Raw genomic sequence first — 23,056 nt, 5'->3', positions numbered from 1 at the left:
ACTCTCCCATGATGCCACACGCGAGAATTCATGAATGTGAGTGAAGCGATGTGGCAGATGCAGTACATCTGAATGACATCCATAATGCTCCCATTCATACTATGTTGAAGATACTTTTCTAAAGGTCATGTAGTAAATTCAAATGTCACTTTGTATACAGGTGTACTACGATGTGTGTGTGTGTGTGTGTGTGTGTGTGTGTGTACTTACATGCAGTAGTAGATGATACTTTAGGATCCTCTGGACAGGTTTAAGCAGGTAGGAGCCGAGAGGAAGGGAGTGTTTAAGACTTTCCTGGCGCTCTCGCAGAAACTTTGCCACCATTTTGTTCCGCATGCACTCTGTTAAGACAGCAACGGACCTGCAGATGCACACGAATACCCATAAAAATGAATCTGTTCAGACTATAGCCAAAAATGTAATCACCCTCAAGTGGTTACAAACCTTGTTTCTTGAAAACTAAAGAAGATATTTTGAAGAATGATGCAAATCGCTAGCCATTAGCATCCATAGGAGGGAAAAATACTTTGGAGGTCAATAGCAGCGTCCCAAATGGTACACTATGCACTCATGCACTTTGTATTTATGCACTTACACACTCAACAGGATAGTATATGTATGTAGTGGTGTCCCTAATGGCACACTGATGATTTTTTACTAAGCGGAAATTCAAACCGTTTCCCTGATGACGTTTGATGGTTGCCAAATCAGTGAAATAAACGACCGAATTATCAAATAATACCTGCCGTGAGTATTGCCGCATTCACCATCGGGAGGCGCTATAATCACTCTCGTAGGAGAATTTTGCTTTCACCATCCAAAATAAATAAAGTTATTCAACATGTGCGCCCGATAGCTCCGCCCCTTCCGCTACGTAAGCAAACCTGTGGTCGTTGAGTGTGTGAAGTGTCCATCATTACACACTTCATTTTAGCGGCTGAATGAGTGCATCATCCGGGTGCTCTTATTATTTTTTTAGAGTTTTCAGTGTGAACACACTGCTTACACTATTTATACTACAAAATGGCGTAGAATAGTGCATAAGTATGCGATTTGGGACGGAGCTATAGTTTACTGGTTTCCAACATTCTTCACAATATCTTCTTTTGTATTCAACAGAGAAAGAAAACCAAAGAGTACATTTTTATTTTGGGGGGGTGAACTAATCCTTTAAGTACACTTAAAAATGCACCAGTGTTTATTGCACCAGCAGTTTCTAAGAACTGGCTTTCATGTTCACTACCTAGCAAAGTTTTGGAATAATTTGACATTTAAGACAATTATTAAATACTTATTAAACAATTGTGGTATATTGCTCATTCATTCATTTTCTTGTTGGCTTAGTCCCTTTATTAATCCGGGGTCGCCACAGCGGAATGAACCGCCAACTTATCCAGCATGTTTTTACACAGCGAATGCCCTTCCAGCTGCAACCCATCTCTGGGAAACATTCACACACATACACTATGGACAATTTAGCCTACCCGATTCACCTGTACCGCATGTCTTTGGACTGTGGGGGAAACTGGAGCACCCGTAGGAAACCCATGCGAACGCAGGGAGAACATGCAAACTCCACACAGAAACGGCAACTGACCCAGCCTAGGCTCGAACCAGCGACCTTCTTGCTGTGAGGCGACAGCACTACCCACTGCGTCGCCCTGTGGTATATTTTATTTATATATATATATATATATATATATATATATATATATATATATATATATATATATATATATATATATATATATACATATATGTATGTCCCGTTTACGGTAAGGTTCAATAAACTTTTATGGCCATTTCCTTTGTCAAAAGGTATCTAAAACCCAACCATACCACAGCACTCTTTGGGTACCCTTTGCAAACCGTTCCTAGCATGGCAAAAGGGTACCAAAAGGCAGAGCTAGACGCGCAGCTGAATGCTTTTGGTTTACAGAGATACGTCACTCGCTTATGCAACAAGCAAGATTGAAAACAAAGGAACCGCCATGTTTTAAATACACAGCCAAGACATTACATCGTAATAATATATACATATAACAACAAGCCATGGTCGACCTGAGCTAAAACCCTGCATCATATTGATGAACAGCCACAAAGCCAAGAAGAGCTGAATCTGCCCTGTGCCCTGTAGTTTTTTACGAGCCCTTCTAAAGCGGGAGTGGCTTCGCTTTCTCGCTTGTGCTCGCGTGCGCGTCTATATTTAAAATAACAAACTTCTTGAGCTGATGATAATACCGTGTTAGTGATTATTGAAGTGCTTCTGATATCCTGTCCTGTCAGAGAACACGAAGAGTAAAGCACAAAAATATGAAGGAGAAGCTGGAAAAAACAAAGGAGCAAATGATTCTTTCAGCAAACATGAACACACTGCCATGTTTAACTATTATCATCACCTTTTGGACTATTATGAACTCGGAATGACGGAGTTACTCTTTAACAGAGGCTATATGTGCTGCTGAAGATTACAGACACAAATAAGAGGCTAGCACTGACTGTGGGCTATATTTTGTGTTGTTTTTGAACTCAAATAAGGACTAAATGTCAGCTGTGTGTAGTTCTTCTGTAATTGGTAACATATCGGAGACTGTAAGGGTCTGTATGTGTTCATATATGTTGCATTTATTTATTTATTTATTTAATTTATATAATGGCAGACGTTACATTAGGGTATTTCACACTATCATTGATCTGCAGTTATAATCAAATCCTGTTCATTGAAAAGTTAGTAATGAACATTTATACACAAGTATTTAAGTGTATGAAGCATCGGTTTTCTAAGAAGAGCTTCTCATATGATATGTGAACGACCTGTACAGCTTTACTTTGACATCGAGAGCGAGAATGACGTCGATTGAAACTTTCTGCCGTGCACCATGCCCACCAAAAACGCAAGCCTGATAAAGGTGACCCGTACCAACCCGTACCGTACTATACAACACAATCTCACGGCAATTCGTAACTTTTTCATTTAGTGGCTAATTCATATGAATTCGTACGATCTAATTCGTACAATTTAGTACGATTTGCTCATCCCCCAATGACGGTTGGGGTTAGGGGTGGGGTCAGGTGCCACGCCTCCTTTTTAAAATCGTACCATTTCGTACGACTGAACTCGTACGAATTCGTACGAATTAGCCACTAAACTGGCAAAACGTAAAATACTTACGTTTTCTCGTGAGATCAGGCTGTACTATACCACTCAGTGGAAACGGGTCATTACTTCAAACTCATACTGAGTAAGAGGGGGCGGAGCTTTCCTTCTGTGCATCATTTACTCATAGCAAACTAATGGTAAGAGGGGCGTGGCTAAGAATGCTGTGGTTTAAGCGTCAAACTGACATCATCAGAGAAGCACCGCCCCTCAAACCACAGATGCAAATGCTCTGGTTTTGATTGAGGATTAATTTGCATGGCTTAATTGTTCACTTGTGAAGTATAACAGTACCTGAAGCCACCTAAAGTTCACCTAAAGAGTATCTAGAGTTCACCACGGATTTTAATTGTAAGGACAAACAGGTGAAGCATTGCTCAAAAAGTGTGTACTCTATAAAAGAAGGGGTAATTTATGCATACAAACTATTTTTAGGCCCAATGTACAGTATTGCGTACATAAACACACAGACACACACACACACACATAACAAAAGCATGGTTGACAGAGTAAGGTCAGGCCCTTCTGTTAAAACACAGATTTGACAGTTTATTGGATCTGCCGCCACGCCTCGCAAAACACTGCGACGGAGAGATGTGTGTATGTGTGCATGCATGTGTGTGTCGGCATTCCAGCGTCCTGCGCACAGACTCCACATTGTCCCAATGGGAAATATGAGCTGAGTATCACTGAGATACAGCTATTGCTTTCAGGAGTGTTACTGTATGTGTGTGTGAGCGTGCCATATGACCTTGGTTAGGGTCAACAGCTGTGTGAGGGTGTGGAGAAAGGGTCTCCCTGGCCCAGACAACAATCCCTTCACACACACACACACAAACACGCACGCACGCACGCACGCACACACGCACGCACGCACGCACGCACGCACGCACGCACACACACACACACACACACACACACACACACACACAAACACACACAGCATCTGATGAAACTATTACCAGTCATGTCACTTTTCATTTTGCCTGACATCAAAAATTGGACAGCACGTGCTGGATTAGAGTGTGTGTGAGCCTGTGTGTGCTTGTTTGTGTGATTTATGAGGACGCAAATTTGAGTAATGACATGAGTATGATCTAGGTATTGCAGTTACACTGTCCAAAGCCACTTACAATTGAGGTATTACAATGTTGAGGTGGTTTATGAGGACGTGCCCTGTGTCCTCGTAGTTTAAAATCCCACTTAATAGGGTTTTTCACATTTACAAAAGTTTGCTGCAAGTTTCATGGGGGAGTTTAGAAACAGGACCATATATCTCTCTGATTCTACTTTCCCTGCCTAAGGTGGAATTCAGACTCAAATGTGTCTCTTTATTCAACCCGGGATCATTGTGGAAACGTAGCCCCGCGGACGTTTCTGCGGACCGCGAGATACGTCCCGGGAGGTACGTATTTCAACGTTTTTTGTTTTCTCACGCTCACACACACACATACAGTTTCTGCGGACCGCGAGATATGTCCCGGGAGGTACGTATTCCAACGTTTTTCGTTTTCGCGGATCCGCGAGAGGCCGCTGTGCGCGCTTTTTCGTGTCTCGGGCGCCTCTCGGGAGCCCCTCCTCTTCCTCCTCCTTCCCTAAACCCGAGCGACGGTTTGCAAAAGCCGTCCAGAAAAAAAAAAAAAAGCAAAAGCCCTCGTCTTCGATGTCGACCGCGTTTTCGGATCCCGCCGTATTCTCGCTCTTATTTTTCGGATTCTGTTTTTCATCTTACCTGATTTCTGGAACCGCTGTTCCCCGGACTCGGTCCTGGTCGTCATCCCCGTGGCCGGCTCCTCCTCCTCCGGGGCCTCCGCTCCGCCGACGCAACGCTGTGAGCTAAGCGGACAAACTGGTTGCATCGGGAAAGCCCTCCACTTGGAGGCGAGCCATCGGCCGGCGAGCGCGAAGAGCAGGGGCGAAGCGGCGCCACACTTCCCCGTAGCGTTCGCTCGGAAAAAAATTAACCGCGGCCGTACGTACCTCTGGCCACGTATATTGCGGTCTCCAGAAACGTCCGCGGGGCTACGTTTCCAGAATGAGCTTGGGTTGTCTTTATTCCAAGTAGTGAAGTCTATTTACACAGCTCCCACTGGATGGACACACTCATTCCCCCTAAACTTCACTCTCATCCGGGTCACGGCACCAATTTGTTGCCTCCATAACTGTATACCTCCTTTACATTTGTTTGACATTCTTAAAATGTTTGTTGAATGTACTACACATTTCTTTAACAGTAGCACTTCACTGATGTGCAAAGGGTTACTTGGTGCACTTTCAAATGTAATAACAGAGGGGCAGAGTGGACAGCTGATAGAGAGAGGGAGAGAGACATTAAGACAGGGGGTTTCCCTCATGGGGGGTACATATAGAATCAGACTGGCAGGCTCCAATAGTGTTACACAGATTCACATACATACATTATACAGTAAAATATGAGCACACACTCTCACAAGTCTCACATTCCCCACACACACACATACACACATACACACAGGCATCTGAGGCAGCCATTGCGATTGAAGTCTGACACTGAGAGACAGATGGTGACACACAAACCACAGCCATGAACTACTACCACAAACCACAGGAAGTATTTCTTACCTTGGATAGTTCGTGCAGTACTGCGTGTAAATGTGGAAGTCTTCGCTCTAAAAAAAACAATTAGGAAATTGGGTTAGTTACTCAGATGACGACATGCGTTTGTGTGGAGGTCAGCCAAAGGTCCCTGCTGTGAAAATGACTGGATAAATATCATCGTTTAACAAAGGTGTGCTGATTAGCTATTACCTAAGAAATCAAATGTACAGGGGTTTGTTTTGGCTCTTGATTTATTGGGTCTGGATTTTATCGACTGCCTGAGCAATACCAGTTATTAGACTTCAGTTTAATTTTAAGCTGCGGTCACACTGGGCTTTCCCTCCCATAGACTTCCATTCAGGTTGCTGCGGTGCAAAGTTCAAGCTTGGTGAACTCTGACCTGCGAAATCGCATCACTTGACTGCGTGAGACCAATCGAGGATTAAAACATGACCTCTCTGGACAGAAATTTAAAACATGGAGCAAATCGCTCGCTTTTTAAAATGTCTAATAAGCTTGTTTAATCCCGCCCCTTTTCGCAGCGCCATCGACAGAATATCGCACACACAAACTCTAATGTGACCGCAGCTTTAGGTGATTCAGTTAATGGTTTTGGGAGTTGTAGTTTTGTTTTTATTGTGTGAACATATTTCTATTTAGTTTTCAGTTTTAGTACTGCTGGATTTTACCGAGTTGACAGAACACGTCCAGGTGTCAACCACAGCAAAGTTTAGTGTTTGCACAGCTTACAATAACACTTGTGCAAACCTCTTAGTAATAAAAATAAAATAATAGTTAAGCAAACAATGAACAAACACTGAACCATAAACCACACAAATGGTTTATGGTAAAAAAAGAGTGCTAAATGATTGAATATAAATGTTACTTTAAGGGAGATTAAGAGAAAATAATTACTTTAAGAGAATTTAAGGAAAAAAAAGAGAAATTCTTAATATCGTCATGTTAAAGATCATGTTTGTATTTAAACATGCCAAGTTGACTTTTTTTTGTTTTTTGGCAAATGAAGGAAAGACAGAACACATTTGTCAGTTTGTTTATTTTATTTAGTTTCAGTTTTTAATTTATTGTGATTTTTTTTGGTTCGCAAAAATGTTTTCGATCAATAGTTTCAGTCTTAAAGTTATTGCACACTGAATCCAAAATTTTCATCCATAATTTACGCATACTAAAAAATAAATTCGACCTCACATTGTGTAAATAGTATAGACACACTGCCTCCAAAACTTTCATCTGTCATAAAAAAAAAAAATCAAACATTTTTGCATCCAAAAACAAAAGAGCGCTTTAGGAGGTGTTTTCAGAGCCACAGTACAAGCAAAATACAAAATGCCGTAACTTGAGCGACAGATAACTTTTTTTTTTTTTTTTAGATTTATTTTTGGCCTTTTTGCCTTTATTAAGTGAATAGGACAGTATTCCAGACAGGAAGCAGAGTGGGACAGAGAGGGATTAGGGACGGGAAATGTCCTCAAGCCGGGATTCGAACTCGTGACGCCCTGAAGTGCTACAGGACCATATGTCAATGCACTTACCACTAGGCTATTGCGCCAACGAGCCACAGGCTTTCTTTTCGGCTTAGTCACATTGTCAATCAGGGGTCGCCACAGCGGAATCAACCAGCACATGTTTTATGCAGCGGTTGCCCTTCCAGGTGCAACCATTCACCGGAAGACATCCTCATATACTCATTTACACACATACACTATGAACAATTTAGCCTACCCAATTCACCTGTACCACATGTCTTTGGAGGGAAACCGGCGCACCAGGAGAAAACTTATGCGAACACGAGGAGAACATGCAGACTCCACACAGAAAGCAGATATATCCGCACCTAGGGCGGCAGAATAGAGAGGGCAGCGCCCGCAACACCTCCCTCACCACCCGGGTCCTCAGTTAAATCAGCGAACCCACCCTGTCCTCACTTTGTTAACCAGTCACATTCGTTTTCACTTCGGATTGAGGGCGGCGGCAGTTCAGCTTGCTCCGGCCCTTCCCACTGCACTGCCGTGATGCCCCTTTAGTCGTCATTTACTAAAATAACCTGGATGTGTATTTCCTTTTTCCACAAAGGTAATGTCACACACATACACTTGTACAGCTATCTTTATGGGGACTTCAAAAGACGTAATAATCTTTATACTGTGCAGTCACAGCCCAACCCTCACAGGGAACAATCTGCATCCTTACATTTTCAAAATAGTTCATTACATGTGATTTATGAGCCGTTTTCCTCATGGGGACCAAAAATAAAACATCCCCATGAGGTCAACATTTATTGGCATTGCTGTGCTTGTGAATACTTGCTATATTACAATGTAAGGAATACACCCGCGCACACACACACAAACACACACACACAGCGGGTGCAGTGTCTGTAATAGGAGTCCTGATGTTGTGTTTACTGTAATGGTAGATGTGAGCGTGCTCTGATTAAATCTCTCTCTCTTCTCCTCCTTCATCTGGAGTCTTTTGCTCTCTCATTCCGCCTATATGAACATCAAAGCTCTTGGAAAAGTACAGAGAGTCTGACTATCAAAGAGCCATTTATCCTCTTCCTCTAATATCCCTTCACTCGGCCGCCCCCGCTGGCTTTCACATCTGCCCTCTCTCTATCCACACACACACACACAAACACACAGGTAGCCATATTAGTGTGTCCTTGTCGTGACCCAAACACACACACACACACACACACACACACACACACACGCACACAAACACACACACATAAGTGCAGTGGTAGGTTCTCGTCTAAATTGAAGGGCAGTATATTCGCTGCTCTTTTCAAACATCTGGAACCGCAACCAGATGTGCACTTATGGTTTGATAATGCTAAAGCTGTCTTCTGAAGTATCATGTGCAAAAATACTGGAGTGAGAGAAGCGGGCTAGCATTTAGCACATGAGCATCTCTATAGCGATATTACAGAGGTCAATTATGCTAAATTAGCTTCCCAGTGTTGATTAGAGAGTTTCTTACACACACTTTCTGTTCAGTTTCATAATACACACGGCAGGTTCAGCACGTTTCTCTGACCACTCCGTGTCTGAAATGCTTATTTCTAGGATCTAGTCTTTCTTAACCACGCCTTTTTAAGAGTCTGATCTGCTCTGATTGGTCAGATGGCTGTACTCTGTTCTGGTTGGTCAAATGACCCTATTCTGCTCTTATTGGTCAGATGATCGTACTCTGCTCTTATAGGTCAGGGACAGCACTCTACTGTGATTGGTCAGATGACTCTGGTTGGTCAGATGGTGGCACACTGCTCTGATTGGTCAGATGGTAGTACTCTGCACTTATAGGTATGATAATGGTACTCTGCTCTTATTGGTCAGATGACAGTGCTGTGCACTAATTGGTCAGGTGACAGTACTCTGCTTTGATTGGTCAAAGGACTATACTATACTCTTATTGGTCAGATGGCAATACTCTGCTCTGATTGGTAAGATTACAGTGCTCTACTGTGATTGGTTAGATGGTGGTACTGATTGGTCAGAAGAATATGTTTTCACTGGTCAGATGACTCTGCTCTACTCTAATTGGCCAGGTAACAATACTCTATTCTGTGTGTTTAAATTTATTTGCTTTGATTGGTCAGATGACTGTATTCTATTCATTGGCCAGATGAAAATACTCTGCTCTGATTGGTCAGATGACTATATTCTCTGCTGATTGGCCAGATGACGATACTGTGATACTGATATATGGCAGTATACTGCCTTGATTGGTCAGATGATGATATTCTACATTGATTGGTCATATTAATATGTTTTGATTGGTCAGATGACTCTATTCTCCTTTTATTGGTCAGATGAGGGTACTATACTCCGGTTAGTCAGATGACAATACTCTGCCCTGATCGGTCAGATGACCATACTCTGCTCTGATTGGTCAGATGATGGTACTCTGCTCTGATTGGTCAGATGACAGTGCTCTACTTTGATTGGTCATATGGCGGTTCTCTGTTCTGATTGGTCAGATGACAGTACTCTACTTTGATTGGTCATATGGCGGTTCTCTGTTCTGATTGGTCGGATGATGGTAATCTACACTGATTGATCAGATGAATCTGCTTTAAATAGTCAGATGACTCTACTATGCTCTGATTGGTCAGATGATGATACTCTGCTCTGATTGGTCAGATGATGGTACTCTGCTCTGATTGGTCAGATGACAGTACTTTACTTTGATTGGTCAGATGACAGTACAGGACAGGATGCATGTACTGAGCAAACGTTTGTTTTAAAAGGTTGTGTAATTTCCTTGGGTCTGAACCAAAGAGCAGCAAACAGCAGGTGGAGGATGGCTCGACTGTTCTCAGAGAAGTAAACTGAGTCAGCGTTTGTCTTTAACACACAAGAGAGAAAGGAAGGCAGTTTTCTCAGAGCAGCTTTGATAGGAATCAGATGTAATAAAACTCCTCACTTTTACTGGAATCCTGAAGCTCCTTTGTGACACCAATACCACAGAACTAGCTGAGTAATGTCTAAACTATCACACACACACACACACACACACACACACACACACACACACACACACACACACACACACACACTTTTCTAGGAGTGTTTGTTAATGATGACTAACTTTTTGAGAGCACTGACTAATGCGCGCACACACACACACACACACACACACACACACACAGATATAACGTTTTACACTGTAAAGAGGGAACATGCTGCGGGTAAGACTTTGTTATGTAGACCTGTTTTCAAATTAAATTCAGTTCTGTTTAGCTATTTAGCTGATTTAAATTAATTAATAAATGTATTAATTAATATTAAAATAATTCATTAAAAAATTAATTACAAATTTAAAATAATTAAAATTAAATTAAATTAGCTTTAAATTAAATGTAATTAAATTAAATTAGCTGATTTACATTAATTTTCTTGAGCAAAACCAATTAGTTTAGGATTTTTTTGGGGGGGTGGGGGGTGTAAATCAGTATAAGCTAATACTATAAACTTTGGATATTTTTTTTCACAAGAAGGCATAATGCAATAAAACACAATATTTGTCAATTGATAAAGCATGATTAACTTAAATGAATGAGTAAATTGCATTATGATGAACTTAAATAACTTATGTTAATAAAACTAAAACTTAAAAAACAAAATCAAAATATAAAAAAGTAAAATAAAAATGACAAAAAACCCCACAAAATTAATGAAACTATAAGTAAAAATATAATAAAAACTGAAAATCTTAAAACATCCTGATTTATGAGGGTTTTCTATTGATTTATACTTTGAAATTCTTTTATACTTAAAATCTTCAAAGATAATATATTTTCTACAATTAATACCTTTACCACATTGTGTTTAATGCATTATGTTTCCTTTGAGGACAGTGTTTTGTCATGTTTGGATTGTTGTTGTTTATTTTCATGGGTGACACTATAAAATAAAAGTCCAAAAGTTCATGTTATGTCGAGTTCAGACTGCAGGATTTTCAAAGTAGCCGTGTCACAGATGCTTTCACCCTGCATGACTATCTGGGCTAGCGTTTTGTCGCTGCTTTGTTTACACTGCAAGATGGATCGGCGACAGGGGATTTCACATTGCATGAAGGAATTGCTGACAACTTCGTCCAAACTACGTCTCACATCCAAAAACACGTAGTTTATATTGTATTATTAACTACATAGCGAGACTGAAGCCTTTAACGGGGTAGAACATGTACATATTTGCTCTCCTGGGTTAGAAGTGAATGAGCTATTTCTCCTCAACTTTCTTTTTCAGCTTTCTGTATGAAACGTCCAACAGACACGGCTGCTCCTGTCAAACCTCCACTAGTTTTTCCTCCATTTCTTGGGTCTAAATAAACCGAAAATGAGCGCTTTTAACTTCTCCCCCAGCCTCCCGCTGACCTGCAGGTACACACGCAAGTAAATGCTGCTCTCTCATTGGCTGTAGGCGATCGCCGATGTTATTTTCAGTCAAACCTCATTTCACACGGCGTGATTTGAATCGCCGACAGCTCCAGATATTCAGCACGCCAAATATCTCACAGGCATCGGCGACACATTGGCGATTCTCTCAGATGGCGTCTTTGATAGTTTATGGGGGGAGGGGGTTGACAGCACGTATACACCTTCAATAGACATCAACGGCATTTTAATATTTAACTTACATCAATAGAAGAAGCTGCATTAGTAATATTGTGGCTCAATAAAAGATATGGATAAATGATATTATTAGTGTCTGTATAGTGACTGTGTGTGTAATGTCTTTTGTTCAGTTTGTTTTTGTTTTATTAATTAACTTATTAATCTTCATTAATTTTAGACATGGTACTGTATACTGTATGCTGTACAATAAAAGTATGTGGAGAAATAGTTGCAAAGTTTATATATAAAGTATATATATATATATATATATATATATATATATATATATATATATATATATATATATATATATATATATATATATATATATATATATATATATATATGTAAAGTGTTTTTCGGTTTGCGCATGTACTTGCTGAATTATTTCAAGGAATAAATTGCTATATTTGAAGAGCAATTAATTAAATGAATTAAATCCACATTATTACATTTAACAGAAAAAAATAATATATATATATTGTAAAAAAAAAAAAAAAAAAAAAAAAAATATATATATATATATATATATATATATATATATATATATATATATATATATATATATATATATATTGTATAATACTGAATTCATACAGAATATAACACTGAATACATAATTTTTTGTGTGCCACCCCAAGAGTTGGTGTGGCCTCTTATGGCCACCCCTAAGAAAAGTTTCTGGTTAACAACTTATTTCCATCCTAACATCAACAAAGTTGAATAAATAAATGCTGTAATAGATGTGTTGTCAATTATATTTCCAGGATAATAAACACATTAACCAATAGACCATTCTTTTAAAGTGTTACCTGTTCAAATCAGTCAGAATATCACACACTTTATCTGCAGTGTATTTATTTGACTAACACACACCTTGTTTGATACATCGAGAGCCAAACCAAAGAAAAAGACACACAAGTAAAAGCTCAAATAAGAGCATAACCACTGATAACTATAATAAGGCCGGTTTCAGCTCAGGATTAGGCTGGAGTGAGGGTTTATATGTTATATTGTTGTAAGCCACAGGCTTTAGTGCTGTGTAAATCATCAGCCCCCTGCTAACAGCACATTAGCACAACAAAAACTCCAACAAACAAAGCAATTATCACACAAAACCGCAGGACAGAAAGCCTCGCAAACCAGCTGCATTCCAGCAGCTGTTAATTACAGCTATAAACAAGCTGCAACACTTACACGAGTGTGTGAATGTGTGTGTGTGTGTCATTATCCTAGTGAATAGACACACTCGAAGTAGGAAACTAATTATAACACATAACAGACACAACAGTGTTTTAGAATAGGAATGGTCGTTTAGGGGATCGTTTTGAACGTGAGTATACTCGGTTTCTCCATTCGTTTATTAAGGAAGAAAACAAAATGTGAAATAAATCTGGTTTTTAATGAGCTGAGGGGTTCGGTTTTGTGGGTTGAATCATTCAATGGATGTGTTTCCCTCTAAAGATGCAAATTAAACTAATAGGCAAAACTGGAATCTCACATCAAACATTTGCAAATAAAACTCCATTTCCATCCAATCCTTGCCTGTCAACCTTCCCGTTTTTCCCAAGATTCTACTGTATTTTACAATTCTATCCCGCTATAATCCCATATTTTCCCGTATTTTGAGTCTGAAGGGTGGCAAATAAACGTTAAAGAGCCGATCCTCCCTATACGCAAGCCATACTGCCGAACCACCAGGGGCCGCCCCTTGCTCTTAAATGTGAGTCTGTTCTGTGCTTTCGCTTTGTTTAGGCATGAAAACATTCATTCATTCATTTTCTTGTCGGCTTAGTCCCTTTATTAATCCGGGGTCGTCACAGCAGAATGAACAAGTTTTTACGCAGCGGATGCCTTTCCAGCCGCAACCCATCTCTGGGAAACATCCACACATACATTCACACATACACTCATACACTAGGGACAATTTAGCCTACCCAATTCACCTGTACCGCATGTCTTTGGACTGTGGGGGAAACCGGAGCACCCGGAGAAAACCCACGCAAAGGCAGGGAGAACATGCAAACTCCACACAGAAACGCCAAATGAGCCGAGGTTCGAACCAGCGACCCAGCGACCTTCTTGCTGTGAGGCGACAGCACTACCTACTGCGCCACTGTCTCGCCGGCATGAAAATAGTTTGAAATAAATATAAAAACGGCGAGATTTTCCCTTCCTTTTCATTACAGGTGCCGTCGCCCCTCCTATGCAATCCTCAAAACAGCCATCTAGCGGTGCGTGACTGTCAGCTGATAGGCTCCATAGTGATAAACAGATGCTGTTTCCCAAATTAATCGAAAGTCTTGGCTTTGGTGCGTGTTTAAAAAGACATATACACATAGTTAATAATAATTCACGATGAGCTAACCGGACAAACTGGTTGCGGTGGGAAAGCCCTCCACATGGAGGTGAGCTGTCAGCCGGCAAGCGCAAAGAGAAGCAACTTCACACCACCCTGTAGCGTTTGCTTGAAAACATTAAATGCAGCCATGCGTGCCTCCGGCCACGTAAATTGTGGTCTCCAGAAACGTCCACGGGGCTACGGTTTCATATTGAGCTTGGGTTGGGACAAACTGGTAATGGCGAGAAAGCCGCTCATACGGAAGTAAGGGGTCAGCTAGTAAGCGCAGAAGAGAACAGCATCACACCGCTCTGTAGCATTCGTTTTAAAGACATGCGTCTGGCTACATTACATTTTTCAGAATGAGCGTATATTGATTTTTTTCTTATCAGATACAAGTTTGTCCTGCACAGTTGTGCGTGTATGCTTTTTTAATGTGCATTTTATATGGAGTTTCTCTAATTAAATAGAGTTTCTATTAAGCTTTTTTTAAGAGACAGTCCAAACTGCGCATTAAAAAGTAGATGGAGGAAAACAGGAACTGCGTCCCAAATGGTACACTATACACTATGCACTCATGCACTATGTACTTATGCACTTACACTCTTAACAGGATAGTATATGTATATAGTGGCGTCCCAAATGGCACACTAATGTTTTTTTATTAAGCGGAAATTCAAACCGTTTCCCTGATGATGTTTGTCGGTCGCCAAATCAGTGAAATAAACGACCAAATTATCAAATGATACCTGCCGTGAGTATTGCAGCATTCACCATCGGGAGGCGCTATAATCACTCTTGTAGGACAATTTTGTTTTCACCATCCAAAATAAATAAAGATATCCAACATGTGCGTCCGATAGCTCCGCCCCTTCCGCTACGTAAGCACACCTGCGGTCGTTGAGTGCGAGTAGTGTCCGTCATTACACACTTCATTTCACCGGCTGAATGAGTGCATCATCCGGGTAATTAAAGTGCACTGATAATTTTTAGAGTTTTCAGTGTGAAACTTACACTATATATACTACAAAATGGCGTAGAATAGTGCATAAGTATGCGATTTGGGACGCAGCTCTAGTTATTGTCAGCATGAAACCGACGCTGCTATATTCTTCCATTTTGTAATTTATATCTGTGTGAACAAATGTAGGGCGGGGCTTAATTTTGCCCATGGGTAATTGATTGGCTGATGCTTGGATGGTTGTGGTTTGCTGCTATTGGTGGATTTTTTTTGAGTGGCAGGCTGATCCCACCCTAACTGTAATCAGAGAGTTTGGGGAAACATATTTAATTGAAGTTTAGGTGGATAAGTGAAGTTTATTCATAAACTAATTTCGAGAAGATCACGTGCTTCTGATTTATCACGGCCGGTCCCGTATTTGCTAAGCACTATCTTCCAATCACATGAGCCCTAAGCTACTATAAATAACCACGGTTTTCAGCTCATTTTATCTTCGTTTGGAAGAACCCCCCCCCCTCTCCCCTATTCTCCTCCTTTACCTCTGATTGGGCGGCACGGCGGCCCAGTGGTTAGCACTGCGAGCCCCACAGCAAGAACACTGCCGGCCCTGGTCCCTTAGGGCCGGTGGGTGTTTCTGTGAGGAGTTTGTATGTTCTCCCCGTGTCCGAGTGGGTTTTCCCCGGGTTCTCCGGTTTCCTCCCACCATCCAAAGACATTCAACATGTATAACAATCAAGCATTTGTCTAACCCCTCTGTTCCTTTAGCTACCGCAGTCGGGGAGTTCTGAGATCCACCGAGCTCAGGCTCCCCACTCGCTCTGCCAACGGGAGGAAGCACTGGGCTCGAGGATCCCTTGAGCTCGGGGCTTTATCCCGGGACAGCATGCCAAACAAGCTTTTATAAATCATCAGCTAAGTGTGAACTCTTGAAATAGAATGTAAATGATGCATACAGCTGCGGGACAACATAAAAAAATAAAGATACAGAAAAAAACAAAGAGGTTTACCTTGGCTACAAAACACTTTGCGATGGCAACTGGGTTGGCGTTGCACTTCTCCAGGTCACGAAGCAGCTCACTGAAACACACACATTGATTGGCCATAATTAGTCACAGTGATGTTAGGGCTGAACCATTGTGAAATGTTCACACTCTCTTCCAGTGCTGTTCTCTGTAGGCCCACTTCCATGAATTGAACAGTGTTGTGAATGCATGTGTGGCAGTCATATGAGGTAACACCATGAGTGTGTGGGCTCAGTTTGGTGCGTCTGTTTATGTGTGTGTGTGTGTGGTCTGAAATAAGAGAAGAACCTGAGGAAAGAGAGAAATGGCAAAAACATCAGACTTAGGCCAAAGATCCTCCTTTACCAGACTTTAAAGGGCAGCTTCTCTGTTTGTCGTGTATTTGGAATTTTGCCTTTTTTTGGCGGGTGAAAAAAGGCCAAAAGTGAAGGAAAATGTTGAAATGAAAAGCTAATGAGTATTACACGTGTACTTACTTTAGTTATTTGGTCACACTTTACAATAAGGTTCATTAGTTAATGTTAATTAATGCATTTACTAACATGAACAAACAATGAAGAATACATTTACTGCTGTATTTGTTCATGTTAGTTAACGTTAGTTAATGAAAATACAGTAGTTCATTATTAGTTCGTTAACTCATGGTGCATTAACTAATGTTAACAAGCATGGACTTGGATGTTAATAATGCTTTAGTAAATGTTCAATTATGATTAATAAATGCTGTACATGTGTTGTTCATGATTAGTTCATGTTAGTAACTGCATTAACTAATGAACCTTATTGTAAAGTGTTACCAGTTATTTTTATAAATATTAACGTGCAAGCTTAATTTTAAACTGTGAGAATGTCTAGCAAGTGTTAAGAAGTAGTTCAAAAAATAAACAAATTGTAAACAAGCCTAATAAATGATTAAATAAATTAATAATTAAGTAACAAACACCAGACTAAATAATGTTTGCAAGTACCATGCTTGTAAATGTGGCTTTAAAGGGACCTGTTATGCAAAAATCACTTTTATAAAGGGTTTAAACACAGTTGTGTGGAATATAACCAGCCCTAACAGTAAAAAATAATCAGGTTAATTGTTTATAATCACATATATATAGTCTGCAGAAACACTTTGATTGACCTTCTCCCTTTGTACGTGTCAGCAAAGGGGGAAAGCCCCACCCACTAGTAACTATCTCCCCCTCATTAGCATAAACAGCCCTGAGTGAGAAGCAGCTGTCCAACATTAGTTATGCTGACACATAAGTGTTTATAGCTCCACCCTCTTTTGAAAAAAACACAATCTCATTTGAATTTAAAGCCACAGTCACCAAAATGGCATAAAATTTGAATCAAAGCCTAAAGGGGGCAGTTTCAAAGGGTTATAAAACATTATTTGTGGGTATTTTAAGTTAAAAAGTTCACACACACACACACTCTAGGGGCATCAGAGAGTTGTTTTACATATTGTAAAAAGGGTCATTATAGGTGCCCTTTAAATAAAGAAATGATAAACAAGCCTAAATAAATAAATAAATAAATAAATAAAGTAATAATTAAGTAATACACACCAGACTAAATAATGGGTTTCTAAGCAACAGGCAAGTAAATTTGGCTTAATTAGTTACTGATGACTAGACGTCAGATTTTGAGTTATAAGAAACTTATATTTTGCATAAAATGACTTTTCTTGAGTCAGAAACTTTTGTGAAAGGGTTGAGGGGTTATACTTTATAAATGCATTAAAAACTACACTATTTGTAAACAATTAAATAATGAAAATTTAGCAATTAAAAATAAATTCAAAGGCTATTTCGTTCAATAGTTATTAATTACTATATTATTTTAAATCAAATTATGTCAGCACGATTTTATCGTTCAGCATTTAACTTAACTTATTACTGAAATCTGTAATAAATAAATAAAATTAATTATAAATCTTCCTTAGTGTTGGGTCTTTGTTCTAAAAGTCAAAATAATTGACCAAAAAGCAAATTTCTTGTAAAATTTTACTGATTTTGTCAGTGAAAATAAACTTGAAATGCAGCAATGGCTGGTTGGAAGGACCTACATTTTGCAAAATGTAAAATACGTTGCTCCTGGCACATTTCATTGCGCGTTTCAGATGACAAATCCACTAGAGGGAGCCGTCTACATTTTTGCAAATCTAAAAGTTGTTGGTGTCATGCTGCCCTGTGGAGTTTATTTTACCTGCAGTCAAACATGTATCTAACCCTTCTGTTGTCTTGTGTCTGTGTACCTGTTAAATCGGTAGATGTCTCGGATATTTCCAAATAAAGAGTTCCTCTCCTCATCTCCCAGCAGCAGAAGGGACTGGTTGCTGATGCAGTCCAGGTAATCCTGTGGAAACACAGATAAAAGCAGGAATAATCTCATCAGCGCTCGTGTGTTTGACATGGCTCAGGGTTTGCCGTATTTGGACAAACAGGCCAAGCTTCAACTCTCACATCTGACATTCGCATTTCCACATCAGTAGATCAGCTATGTCTGCAACTTATGTAAAGTACAACTGCACTTTGATGCACATAAGAACATCAGATAAGGGTATTTTCCTTACCCATATGCAAAATATACTAGTAGGAGAGAGAGGAGTATCACAGGATGAATGTAATGATTTTCTCGGATCCCTGACAACATTTCCTTTTCCGAAATTAATAGAGGGGCTATTAATGCTGACTTCAACTGTATTTAGCATATTATATATTTATTTTTAATATGTATTTATGTAACCTGGACCAAAAAAACAGTCTTGCACTGGTATAATTCTGGCAATAGCCAAAATTACATTGTATGGGTAAAAATAATAGATTTTTTTAATGTGAATAATCATTGAGTAAGAACATAAAGTAAACATCATGTTTCATATATTTGTTTTAATTCCATACTCTCAATATATGTGAAACTGAGTTTTTGATCAGTTATATTGATTGCTAAAAGCTTAAACAACTTTAAAAGCGATTTTCTTAATATTTCGATTTGGGTTATTTTGCACCCTCACATTCCAGATTTTTAAATAGTCGAATCTTCCTATTCTAACAAAACAAACATGCATGAAAAGCTTACTTATTCAGCTTTCATGTTATGTATTAATTTCAATTTCCAAACTGAATGACCATTATGCTTTGTATAGTCCAGGGTTGCAAATAGCATTATCATGTTGGTTATTTTTAGTTGAATTAGGTTTGAATTATGTTAATTATTTATATTATTTGTATGTGTGCACTGCAAGCGTGAATATCAGGAATTCCTCCATCAGCAAAGCGGTTTCAGATTGCACTGATCACCCTGTGTAAATACACACCACTGTTTGAGTGCGTGCTGCTTGCGCAAACAAACAGACTGCTGTTCAGTCTGCTGCTGCATCTGATGCAGAAATAAAACACTTCACCTCTCAGCTGCACAAAGAGCTTTTCATTCTCTGCTTCTGTAGTAATACATCCATGCACTGCTGTTTTATAGCAGGCTCCAATGTACTGAACTAGTTTCACAATGAAGAAACTTTCATACATGATTTTTTATTATTGTCTGCTTATCCGAGAAAGCTGCTTTGACTCAATCTCTATGGTATAAAGTGCTATATTAATTAATGTTAACCTTTAGAAGACCCTCAGCTGACTCCCTCTCTCACACACAAATATAGCATCAGCATGTGTGTGTGTGTAAGTTCTGCTCCGCTCTGCGTCTGAATGTGTCTGTATTGGGTTGACAGACGAGATAAGTGATTCTCTCACTCTGATACACATCTATACCTGAACAGCCTCAGGCGGTGTAAAATAACCATTCTGTGTCTGCAGAAAACACACCCTGTGTCAACACCTCGCTCGCACTTAAAGCACAGACGACAGTGCCACATATTAAAGAAAGCAAAGAGGCGAATAAAGATTAATGATCAGTAAAGCTGTCTATGCTGAATAATTGAGTCAAGCATGTGAAAGTTTTCTGCTTGCTCATATTTGTGCAGCTGATATTTCAACACAATCGGCAATTCGTAACTTTGATTTAGTGGCTAATTTGTATGAATTCGTACGATCTAATTCATACAATTTAGTACGATTTGCTCATCCCCCAATGACAGTTGGGTTTAGGGGTGGGGTTAGGTGCCACGCCTCCTTTTTAAAATCGTACAATTTTGTACGACTGAACTCAAATTCGTACGAATTAGCTACTAAACTGGCAAAACGTAAAATACGAACGTTTTCACGTGAGATCAGGCTGGATATTTATAGCGGAGTATATAAACAATGTATAAGACTGTTAATTGACATATAGTTGAATTATTTGTCTCTCATTCGCCGTGCGGTATCAAACATTCCATTAAAACTACACTCTTCCAGCAGTTCCTCGCATCCAATATCTGGTTTGTCACAGGGGGCATGCAGGAAATGTTGCTGAATGAAAATGAAAACGCCAAACTGCAGTTAAATTCGACAAATTAATAATTTGGTAAATAATTTGATTACTGATGTCCATGTAAACAGTCCCCTGCGTCTGTGTTTGTTTTGCCTCTGTGCACAAGCTGAAACTCCCATTTTTATGCAAAAACCTTCCCTGTTTCCCTTCCCACACACTCCCACCTAAACAGAGTTAGATTCGCCCACTTTCCTTATTTTTTTTAATATAAAAGGTTGAAAACACACTGCTGAAGCCTGGTTTATACTTCTGCGTCAAGTGACCAAAATAACTCACGGCAACGTGCGTGGCTGTGCATTTATACTTCTGCGCGCTGTCACTGTTGGTCTGCATTAACACTTCCGAAACGCTAGTTGGCAGTAAGATGTCTATGTTCCTCTGTGTCGAGTTTCTTCGCTGGTGTTTTGTTTTTTCTGAACACTTCCTGGATGTACAAGTGGCTCAAACTCGCTCATTTTGAGGCAGGAACCGGCGGAAGTGCAACAACTTTAACTATGAGGTAAACACAAAACAAAACTTTCCATCCGGAGCTCCTTCACGGGACTTCACACTTGTAAACAATCGCTCCATCAGGCTCACGACACTTGCGTGGCTCTCGGTCCCGCCCAGACTCGTCAGCACTACCAAGCCGACCAATCACAGAGCTCACGCTATGCGTCGTTGCGACGTGTAGTTACATTTTTTGAGAGGTGCACGTCATCGACGCCGACATCCACGACATAGGGCTATGCGTCAATGGGTAGACTGCGTCAAAGCATACGCGTGTGCTTGACGCAGACGTATAAATCAGGGGGGTTTTGTGGCCCTTCACATCAAATGCATCTTTGCTTCTAAAAGAAGAAGATGCAAGGCATCAGAATGGTTTGAATAAAAGCGCAACATAAATCACAAGGGCTGAGCGCATGTAAACTGAAAGTTCTACCTGTTTTAGCAGTCCCACACATCCATCAAGTGCATGTTTACATTGAAAATGCACAGAAAATCCACAGTGCATTGGAAAGGAAAATGCGTTCTGAGTTGTGATGTTCACAGGAGGCTCATTGTGGTCCTGCAAGGTTCTGACGCTTATCGTTTGATCTCATTAATATTAAAGGAATCATTTGCCCCAAAATTACCCTGCTAAAAAATCCAGCTTAAACCAGCCTAGGATGGTTGGCCAGTTTAAGCTGGTCAACCAGCTTGGTTTTAGAGGGGTTTTGGCCACTTCCAGGCTGGTTTCCAGCCATTTCCAGCCTGGTCTTAGGAAAGTGACCAGCTAAAACCATCTAAAACCAGCTTGACCATCCTGGTTTAAGCTGGACATAGCTGGTTTTGGCTGGGCTCCCTGCCTGGCTAGGCTGGTCAAGCTGGTTTTAACTGGTCATCTCCCAGCCTGTCCAGTTAAAACCAGGCTGGAAATGGCTGTAAACCAGCCTGGAAGTGGCCAAAACCCCTCTAAAACTAGCCTGGTCGACCAGCTAAAACCAGCCAACCAACCTAAGCTGGTTTAAGCTGGATTTTTTCAGCAGGGTAAAAAAATTATATCATCATTTACTGGTTTCCAAAAATGTTTGAAGCTAACCACTGACTTCAATAGTATAGTTTTTAAGTAACTAAGACTTTTAGATAAACAAACCACTAATTCGCTTCTTATTTATTGTTAGTTAGTTAATCCTTGAGTTGGTTTATATCATAGACAGGTATTAGGCCTGTAGTAAATGATGTAAATTGTTATTTAAGCTAAAGTGTTACTGCAACATCAAATTAACATTTTAAACGACACATATAGCATCTTTGTAACCAGCTATAAAAACAGCGAGCACCACAAACTAACAGTGCATTATGGGTAATACATGTATTATTCACTTCTTGCAAATATGGCTTGTTTGCAGCCTTGAGCTCACTAATATATCCAGACATGTCACATGTCAAGGTACAATTTAAGGTCCTTGTAGACCACTTAAACAAACACATTTAGCATTAGCACATAGGGTAGTGTGTTAGCAGAACAGTTGTCCTTCCTCTCCTTTATCTGTCCTCTCCATCCATCCTGCCTGCTTTCCTTTTCTCTTTCCTCAAACATCTATCATTCTCCCAGGGAAGGGGCTGTGGATGTGTGTGTGTATAGAGGACCCCCTAAAACTCTCCAGAAGAGTGAGAAAAGCAGGGCAAAGGTGAGAGGAAGAGTTCAGCGTTCATCTCTGCGCTCGGTCAAACCACAACCATGTGCACTTTACATCTGACAGCGACATAAATCACGCACAAAGGAACACACAGACGTGTCTCCTTCTCTGAGAGCGCCAGCACTCGTGGTTTAGTGGTGGGATAACAGTGGAGGACAAAAGGTTTGATCCCAAGCATGGGAAGCCCTTAGACTGGACACTTCCATTAATATTCCTGATGGATTGTTCGCGGAGTTACTACAATGCTAATGCATGGATCATTTGTTCACCAT

General features: G+C 40.1%; 3 protein-coding genes across 8 annotated transcripts in view; 2 read left to right on the top strand and 1 right to left on the bottom strand.

Annotated features, from left to right (window-relative positions):
- LOC100002469 (uncharacterized) overlaps window positions 1-23,056 on the top strand; it is a 225,505-nt gene that overhangs the window by 78,420 nt on the left and 124,029 nt on the right. The gene's annotated exons all lie outside the window — the stretch shown is intronic.
- LOC101886810 (pleckstrin homology domain-containing family G member 1) overlaps window positions 1-23,056 on the bottom strand; it is an 80,685-nt gene that overhangs the window by 21,379 nt on the left and 36,250 nt on the right. For all 6 annotated transcript variants that reach the window (XM_087306399.1, XM_087306402.1, XM_087306400.1 and 3 more), the window contains exons 3-6: window positions 18,452-18,552; window positions 16,186-16,255; window positions 5,759-5,805; window positions 211-361 (exon numbers count right to left, since the gene is read on the bottom strand). In XM_087306399.1, coding sequence (XP_087162525.1) covers window positions 211-361; window positions 5,759-5,805; window positions 16,186-16,255; window positions 18,452-18,552 — 369 coding nt within the window. The remainder of the gene's footprint in view (window positions 1-210; window positions 362-5,758; window positions 5,806-16,185; window positions 16,256-18,451; window positions 18,553-23,056) is intronic.
- snai1b (snail family zinc finger 1b) overlaps window positions 1-23,056 on the top strand; it is a 159,957-nt gene that overhangs the window by 124,989 nt on the left and 11,912 nt on the right. The window lies entirely within an intron of this gene.

Source organism: Danio rerio, chromosome 23 (genome assembly GCF_052040795.2).
Source record: "Danio rerio strain M-AB ecotype USA chromosome 23, GRCz13ab, whole genome shotgun sequence".
Taxonomy (NCBI): Eukaryota; Metazoa; Chordata; class Actinopteri; order Cypriniformes; family Danionidae; genus Danio; species Danio rerio.
Note: the sequence above shows the minus strand (reverse complement) of the source record. Positions and strands in the feature narration are given on the sequence as shown.